The sequence below is a fragment of the Mastigoproctus giganteus genome, chromosome 9, assembly GCF_048544385.1.
Source record: "Mastigoproctus giganteus isolate SK-2022 chromosome 9, ASM4854438v1, whole genome shotgun sequence".
NCBI classification, from domain to species: Eukaryota; Metazoa; Arthropoda; class Arachnida; order Uropygi; family Thelyphonidae; genus Mastigoproctus; species Mastigoproctus giganteus.
In genome coordinates this window covers 139,302,876-139,312,498 of record NC_143583.1, presented here as the reverse complement: position 1 = coordinate 139,312,498, position 9,623 = coordinate 139,302,876, and the positions used below count along the sequence as shown (strand labels likewise).

Below are 9,623 nucleotides of genomic sequence, written 5' to 3'. Positions count from 1 at the left end.
ATATATTATAATACCATAAAAAATTAATTTTTTTACTAAATCAACAGCATAAAAACATTTTCAAAGTTCATCCTCATTATTTCAATGAAGATTTGTGGGGAGAAAAAGCACATATCATTAGTGTATGCTTATCATACACTAATATCACATATTCGTTCTTTCCAAAGAAAGTATGAAAGTGTCATTATAGTAATACTTTACTAAAGTTAACATACTTGCTCATGTTGCAAAACCATGAGAGAACTCAGGATAATGCTTATATCTAATAAGATATGTACACATTGATCACACTTCAAAGAGTGGCTTTTCAGTAAATGGGATAAAAATCAGAATTCACTCTATTTGAAAGTAAAATATTTTTTCTATTCAAAGGATATATGAATATGTCATCTTCGATGCCATTGCCAAAAGTAGGCTCACTATTTTATTAAAATAGTTTTGTATTTACTGAGTATGCAATGTATAATACAGGTAAGCATACTAAAACTAATTTCACAATATAGTGAATGTCTACCTTCTACAAACCTTTCTGAAGTAAAAGGGCATGGCACCACCTTTCTACATTCTAGAGGCATCATGACAGCTGTTGGCAGTACTTTACTGCAAGATTTAGGTAATCTTTGGTGACCCACACAGCATGGTGATCAGCTGAAAGAGCAGGCTAAAATGAGTTAGTTTATCCTCAATAAATTTCACGTATTCAATGGAGATGGTGGCTGTAATCTGTCCATGGCCTCTCTAATCTTTTCTTGCAGAAGACGATATTTTGTTCTTACTTGATTCAAGTATTCTTCTTCTTCTCGATCAAGAATTTTCAGAAAATTATTCAGTTCTGGCAAGGCAAAAGCTTCCCACTGTAAATGTTAATTTTTTTCATATAATATTTAATGTAATACACAGTTATCACAAATACACATAACTATTAATGAAAATGCTACTGGAAATAAAAATATCTTCTAGAAATCATATTAACAGAAATTCTGAAACATATCTTCTAAAAATTATGGGCCAAGAGAATAAAAATCTATATTTAGAATTCCCTTCAATTATCAAACATCATTTTAGTCAAAAAAAATTCACAGGATGTGTATAAATACAGTTGATTAGAAAAAATAGCGTCAATCCCCAAAGAAGGATGTGCTGATCCCACAGGAGGTGATTATTGTCGGTGACTGTATTGTCAGGGAAATAGGAAATATATTGTGCAAGAAGGATAGGTAGAATACGACCAATGTATGTCTGCAAAAGGCAAAAGTAGATGACGTTGTAGAGCAGATATCATCTTTTAAGGGCACAAAAGGTGATACTGTTATGCACGTCGGCACTAATGATATTAAGTTAACAAAGATGCTCCATCTCAGTCATTGCAATGCTTTATTCCTAGTTATGGTATTTATTCCTTTATTCCTATATGATGCATTTCTACTGAATTTGATGCAATGCCTTTTACTTATACTGATCTGCTTTGCTCAAAATATTGTGAAATGTTGACTCATTTATTCCAGTCTGGATCAATTTTTGCTTTGCTATCACATTTATATTTCAAATTTTTCTTCTAATATGGTGGGAAACAATAGGCAAGCACATGCTTGCACTAGGACAGGCAGAGCACACCGATTTGGCTGCATCTGTCCTAGTTTGTTCGACACAGCCACACTTGTGCATCCATTGTACAAGTGTGGGAAAACTGCACTAAATTGAATTTGGACCTATGTTACCTGAAATGTGGTGTCAAATTATAAAAAGCACTAAATTGAAACTGCACAAATTGAGGGATAGCTGTACTCTGTTAGCGTGAAGTATTTAGACATGCTATAAGTCTTTTTTGATGGTGAATCTGAGAAACTTTAGACCTCTTTGAAAAAATTGAGGGAAATAAGAGGAAACTCAGAAAAAGTAAATAAAAGAAAAGTTTCAACCATTCAATACAGTGTGATGGGTTGTGGCTTCAATTTTTATCAAATTGGAACTAATGAAAATAACTGATATAAAAAATATTTGTCTGAAGAATGGATAGACAGAATTCAGTTTTACACGATTATATTTACCACAAAGAGATTTATGCAGGTATTTTAGATGTTGCATTTCTGCACACCAACAAAAGGACAAATAAAAGGAATTCAAGGTGCTCTTAGAGTAAAAAATATTTTCACTTATCTGGATGGAAAGTTTTGCAAATATTTTCTTATAGAAGAAACTGCATGACTGGGCTAAGGTAAAGAAAGCCAACACGAGAATGACAAGAAATGTCGGATAACTTACACAGAAAATTAGTTTCCCGATACCGGACTCTAGCACTGCTCGCTCGGTAAACAGACAGTAAGGTGTTATCGGTCTGGAGCTGAAATCGAGAAGGATATATTGATTGACAGGTAGGCATGGCAAACGATGAAATGATTGATGGTGGGCACGACAGACGACAAGCTACGACTAGACATTGATTGGCATTATAATGTGTATTTATGAGAGTAAAGAATGGTGCATAATAGTTTTGTGATGAACGGTAAACAGGTAATAGTAGGGATGAATCTTTTAAAGATGGAAAAAATTTGAAAGGAAAATAAAACCTTTGTTGATTTTTTGATGAAAGCTAAATTAATAAAAGTTTGGTTCTTTTCATTTTTATGTTCTTCATTATGTTTTTTTCTCATTATTAAAAGCAGATTTTTGGAGTTCATGAGTGTTTTTACTATACTGTTGATTTAAGTTTGGTTACGAAAAAAGGAAAAAGGTTTCTTTATTTTTCGTTATATTTCATAACCTGACATTAAAAATAAAAGTACAGTAATAAAAAATTAATATTTTGTTAATAAACAATTTATGCACTAGTCCACCCATGATTCTAAAGAAAAAAGATTATGTTCCCCCTCCATTTCGGGAGGGGTTCAAGCTCCCATGGGATTCAAGTGGAGGTAACCTGAACTTTTTTCACCATTAGGGAATATTATTGAACAAGAAAATAAAAATACAGTCATAAAAAATTAATTTTTTTATGAATGTATTTCTAAATATGATGGATTCTAAAGAAAAAAGGTTATGTTACTCCCTCAACTTCGGGAAGGGGTCAAGCTCCTATGGGATTCAAGTGGAGGTAACCTGACCTTTTTTCACCATTATGGAAAGTGTTCATTAGGGCAAGCTACCATTAGTGCTTCTGAATGCTGCTGTTATCATGAATGCTACTGTTATCCAATGTTATCATGTGTTGTGTTTGCACATCGTTTGCTATGCCTACGCCTACCTGTCAATCAGTATATCATTCTCGACTTTGCTCCAGATCGATAACACTTACAGTCTGTTTACCGAGCGAGCAGTGCTAGAGTGCCATATCGGGAAACTAATTTTCCGCATAAGCTATCCGACATTTCTCGTCGTTCTCATGTTGGCTTTCTTTACCTTTGCCCATTACTGTTTTTAAAATATTTCGTTGTGCTGTTTTATATATTAGGCTCATGTAAAACCAAAAATAAACAGTTTTTGAACATCATAATATCAACTAGTTTTTTTTTTTGTTAGAGCTGAATGGGAAAATTTTGGACTTTATAGGGTTTCATAGACATTCTCTCAGATATGCTAGACAAGCTGTACATGGATCTCACCATGATGTACATCATAGCCTCAAAAGTTATCAGTCATACCTGGGCATCTAAAACGCTGATGGAACTGATATATGGGTGACACTCAAATCAATAGGCCCCAATTACAGCAAAGTCCGGACATCTGTGACAGCCAAATCCTCTGCTTGCACCTTCACAATGGTGGGACTGTTAGTAATACTGGGTATAACCCCCATGCATGAGCACACTGTGGGTGACCTGACCACCCAGGTGTGAACTAATGTAAGCAGGGGTCGAGGTGTGGTGCCCACACCACATGGAGGAATGCAACCCCTCTGTGTTACCAGGCAATACTAGTAGATGACTCTCATCAACCGGTGCAATACCACCACTTTGCTTATTGGAGGAATTCATGTTTAGTTTACAGAGTTAAGTTCCAGTCAACCCTTTCCCCATCTCTTCCATCATGCAGTACGACTGATGACTTTTGAGGCTATGATGTACATCATGGTGAGATCCAATCTTCCTTACATTTCGAGGGTACAGCTCTAAAACGGTGTTTGCAGGCTGACTCCTAGTTAGTACACCGAACAGAACCTACTGGTACAGCAGACTTCTGGATCAGCCAGTGTATAATTTTGCTACCTCTATTCTGCCAGGTAGTGACTGGAGAGAGTCCGAGTAGTGTGTATGCTGGGGCATTGTTGAGGCCACATTATGTCAAGGATCTGGGTATATTCTTACCATGTGTATGCCATATCCAAAATTTTCATTACTTCATACAGCATGTGTCTCTCCCCCACTTTTTCTTACTATTGAATACACCATGAATTGTCAAACTAATAGGATAAGCTTATCTGAGAAAAGATCTAAACCTGTCAAACACTTCCTAGTTCATTTCACAATATATGTGGTCTCAATTCTAATCTCAACAATGTCCATTAACACTTGCAGTCTGCCAGACCCCATGTACTTTTTCTGACAGAATTGCAGTTATTGGTTGATTCAACTACTGCTCATCTCAGTTGCCCAAATTATTCGCTGTATGATTCCTTTTGCCTCAAAGGTGGTACTTGTGCATATGTCCATTCTGATATTCCCAATCAGAGAATTGGTAATTTGGAATCTCCTCTTTTTGACCTTCTCTGGCTTAAAATCTCTCTACCCCATTCTGTCAAATTTGGCTGTTGTCTCTACCGTTCTCCCAACTCCACTAATCACTTGGAGCTCTTTGACTTCCTCTCTTTGCAACTTGACTTTCAACAGTCCTGCTTTCCTAACAGTGAAGTAATTTTCCTTGGTGATTTTAATGTTCACAACTCCAGCTGGCTTCTGATTTTTAGTCACACTGACCCAGCTGGTCCAGATGCTGAGGCATTTGCAATTACTACTGACTTTGCACAGATTGTTCATTTACTTACAAGAATACTGGACAATCCTAACCATACAGCCAACACATTTGATCTTTTTCTCACAAACAACCCTTCTAAGTACATGGTCGAAGTGAGTGGTCCTTTAGGCACCTCAGATCAAAACTTGGTGATTCCCAACCTCGTGTTGTTTAGCATTACAAGAATGCAAAATGGGGTGACCTGCGAGATTTCTTTTCTTCTTTTCCATGGTTGGATTACTGTTTCAAAACTTCTGATGTCAATTCTTGCTCAGATTGTGTCAGTGAAATTATTCTTGTAGGAATGGAATCCTTTATCCACACTCCACTTTAAAATCTCGTCCTTTATCTAAACCTTGGTTTTCCAATAAATGTGCTAAGGCTGTTGAAGATAAGAATGTTGTATCATAATTGGCTTGTTTCCAACTCTTCAGTTTCATTTGCTGCCTACACCAAAGCTTGCAAGAATTTTAAAGCAGTTATTAATCAGTCCAAACTAGATTTTGAACAGGCCAAGAGTAGAAAACTTGCTTCTTGTCCTAATGGTAGCCGAGCATTCTGTTCTCTTGCCAAAGCTATTTGCCGCAACTTTTGCCCATCCCTGATCCCACTTCTGTCAAAACCAGATGGTTCTGTTGTCACTTCAGCAAAGGATAAAGTTGACCTGCTACATCCCATTTTTCTTCCAACTCATGTATTAATGATCTTGGTAAAATATCTCCCATCATTCCCAATATGCTCCATTCAATGCCTCCTGTGGTCTTCTGTCAGAAGGATTTTGATGAATCATGATGCTAAGAAAGCTCCAGGTCCTGATGGTATTTCTCCACTTGTTCTCAAAACCTGTGCTCCTGAACTTACTCCTGTTCTTTGCTGCCTTTTTTTCACTTTCTTATTCCAAAGGCGTTTTTCCTTCTGCTTGGAAATTTGCTCATATCCAGCCAGTTCCTAAAAAGGGTGACAAGTCCCTCCCATCCAATTATCGTCACATTGCAATTACTTCTACTCTTTCTAAAGTAATAGAGAAATCAATTAACCACCAACTCTTAAACTACCTAGAAACCTTCCGCCTAATCAATGATCGCCAGTATGGATTCTGTCAGTGTCGATCCACTGGTGATATCCTGGCTTATGTTACCCACTTATGGACTAATTCAATGGAAAGGATCAGTGAAACACAAGTAGTTGCTCTTGACATCTCAAAGGCTTTCGATTGTATTTGGCATAAAGGTCTTCTAAATAAGCTTCCATCTTATGGTTTGACAACTGTTTTTTGTAATTGGTTATCCAGTTTTCTTCTCTGATCACTCACTGAGGGTGATGGTAGATGGCTCTCTGTCTTTTAACTTCTCCACTAATGCTGGTGTTCCCTATGGTTCAGTTCTTTCCCCCACTCTTTTCCTCTTGTATATTAATGAACTTCTTCCATTGACTGGAAATCCTATCCATAGTTTTGCCGATGATAACACACTTTCCATTTTCAGAAATTCCACTTTCCATTTTGAGAAACCTTGTCCTGCTCTATCAGCTTCAACTTTTCGAATATCCACTACCAATTCCTTAAATGCCAATCTCCAGGTAATTCTCCAGTGGAGCAAAGACAACTTAGTTGATTTCAATCCTTCTAAAACTCAGTCGTGTCTTGTCTTATATCTCGCAAAAAGGATTCTTCTGCTCCTATGCTTATCTTTGGTGACACTCCAATTTCTAGGCAAGATGATATATCTCTTTTGGGGATTACCCTGACTTATAATCTCTCTTGGCACAAGCACATTACAAATATTGCTTGCTCTGCATCTAAAAAACTTGGGTTTTCTCTTTCACTCACAGGGTTACTTTTTCTTCCAAACAGCTGCTCACTCTGTACAAATTGCAAATCCACCCTACCATGGAATATTGTTCCCACATCTGGGGGCAGTGCCTCCAAAACCTCTCTCCTAGGCTTCTAGATTCCATTCAGAAGACAGCAGTTAGGTTAATTAATGACTCATCTCTAACAGAGTCTCTCCATTCTCTGTGTCATAGACATTCTGTTTCTGCCATGCCTTTTCTACAGATACTTCCATGGGCACTGTTCTTCTGAATTGGCTTCTATAATTCCCACTCTCTCTTTCAAAACAGTCCAAACACATGCCGCCACTACCAACATCCATTTACTGTTATTTTGTTATTTGGTTTTTTTTAGGAGCATTAGCAACTAAGGCCATATTGCTCTGCGATGGTCATTCCCTGACCTTTCCGCATCCTCGTATTTGGTGGTGACGGGCTCGAACCCCGGTCTAATCAAGAAGCATGTGCTATGCACTGCTGCTCCTTCCCACCTGGCTACGGAGGCGCCCCCATTTACTGTACAACTTCAAACTCACAGAACCAACTTTTCATCTTCCTCGTTTATTCATTCAACTGCCGTTTTCTGGAACAACCTTCCTTCATATGTATTTCCTGAAAATTACAGTCAACAGAAGTTCAAGTCTAATGTCAACAAATATCTTCTTTCATCTTCTCAACCTCCAATCCAATCACGGTACTAAGTTCTATAGTTTCTAATACCTCTCATGTTTGGGGTTTTCATAAAAAAAAAAAAAATGCTCCTTTATGTATGTCACATGAATAAGTATAAATATTTCCTCGGCATTTAGTTTACTCAACCCTAAGGGTATTAAACACTTCAATCAGGTCATCCTGCAGACAGGCACCTTAAACGAAGTACAGTATGTACTGTATAATTACAGTATTTTCTATCTGCATATTGTACAGTACAGTACATAAAAATAAGAAAATCATATAAATTTTGAAAAGAGAATAAATTTCAAGGAAAACAATTTTAATTAATGAAAAATTACCATATATTTAAGATCATGCCAAAAAAAATGCTGTGAATTAGGTCAGAATGTGTATATGTCTGCAATTCTGCCCAGACACGAGAAGCAGGTTTATATGCTGAAAGTCTTGTGTGTTATTATTATTAACCATATTTAGCTGGTGCAGCATAAGCCTCAGGCTTATGCTGCACCAGCCACTACAGATCAGTATAAAACTTGTGAGGAACTAAAGGCTGATATCTTGAAGGTGTGTGTGTGTGTGTGTGTGTGTGTGTGTGTGTGTGTGTGTGTGTGTGTGTGTGTGTGTGTGTGTGTGTGTGTGTGTGTGTGTGTGCGTGTGTGTGTGTGCGTGTGTGTGTGTGTGTTACGGAAGTTTAATGTTGCATAAGCTTCTGGGGCTACAGTGCATGTATTCATAGTGAAATGCTAAAAAACAAAATTCAGTTGTAATGACTTCATTTTTATTACAGAGGTCTTTCAGAATTTATGATACATTCCAATTTTTTCAGAAAAGAAAAAAATTCATTGATATTTGCTTCGTCACCAATAATATGCTTTAATGTCATCAGTTCTTGCAGAGTTGTCAGGGAAGTCAGGAGGGATGTTCTGTCCTGTTGATACTGTGGGCAGTCAATCAGGATATGTTTCACTGATAAATGTGCTGAATAGTGTGGACACTGAGGAGGATCCTCGCCTGTGAGCAGATGGATGAGATGAGTCAGATACGTATGTCCTATTTGTGCCTGTGCAAGTGTGTGCTATAGATATTTCCACTCTGCAAGGCATGTTGTTTGTATGATGTGATTGTAGTCAGAGGCTGGAACATAGACAGAGATTAAATCAAAAGTTGATGAATTTTTAGCAGTTTTGTGAGCAAGTTCGTTCCCCTTTATCGCCGAATGTGCTGGGATCCAGCAAAAGGTCACTGATTGATGACGTTCTTCAATTTGCAATAGGAGACTTCTGATTTCATTTAACACAGGGTGAACTTTGTAGGAGGAATTTTGCATTGCTGTAATTGAGCTGAGCGAGTCCATGTATACTATGTATTTTACAGAAGGGTAGTGACTCAGGTTTTCTAAGATTAATTTTATTACATTGAGTTCTGCTGAAAACTGCTATACTTAGGTGGAAGAGCACCCAAAATGATAGTAGAAGGTTGTTGTTGTTATTTGGGTTTATAGGAGCATTAGCAACTAAGGCCATATTGCTCCGGGATATGCGGTGGTCATTCCCTGACCTTTCCGCATCCTCCATATTTGGCGGTGACGGGCTCGAACCCCGGTCTAATCAAGAAGCGTGTGCTACGCACTGCTGCTCCTTCCCACCTGGCTACGGAGGCGCCATAGTAGAAGGAAATAGTACCACTGCTCCAAGGCTGAATGTGATTTGGAGTCATCAGTATATATTGACAAAAAATCAGCATATTTCTGAATATGGATTGCATGGAGTTGTTTCACATTGATTATCGGCAGATGATTCTTTCCCCACTTGTGAAGATAAGTATCGCAGGTTAATTGCGGAGAGGGAGTCCAAGGTGGTTGAGAATAATTCATTACTTCTTGCCCGTTGACAATAGGAACATTCCAACTCTGTTGTAATTCAATAAGGCATAAGCCTGATGGTCTTATTTTAGTGGGTTTGTTTCTATAGAGATTTTTCAGTGGTGGATTAAAGAGGTATGGCTCAATAGGATGCTGCCAGCAACTTTGTATTTGGGCTGCATACTTAAGAAGCAGCATTTTTCTGCAGAGGTAAAGAGGGGGCTCATTAGCTTCAATATATATAAACTATGAGTAGGAGATGTCCCGAAAGCACCAAGCGCTATCTGAAATGCATTATGCTGTATAGGAT

The 9,623-nt window shown here is 37.7% G+C and overlaps 1 protein-coding gene across 1 annotated transcript in view; it reads right to left on the bottom strand.

Annotated features, from left to right (window-relative positions):
- Positions 1-692: 692 nt before the first annotated feature.
- The window catches only part of LOC150080769 (ras association domain-containing protein 1-like), a 298,031-nt gene continuing 289,100 nt past the window's right edge, over positions 693-9,623 (bottom strand). Inside the window, exon 10 of the mRNA XM_090380815.1 lies at positions 693-854. Coding sequence (XP_090236941.1) covers positions 693-854 — 162 coding nt within the window. The remainder of the gene's footprint in view (positions 855-9,623) is intronic.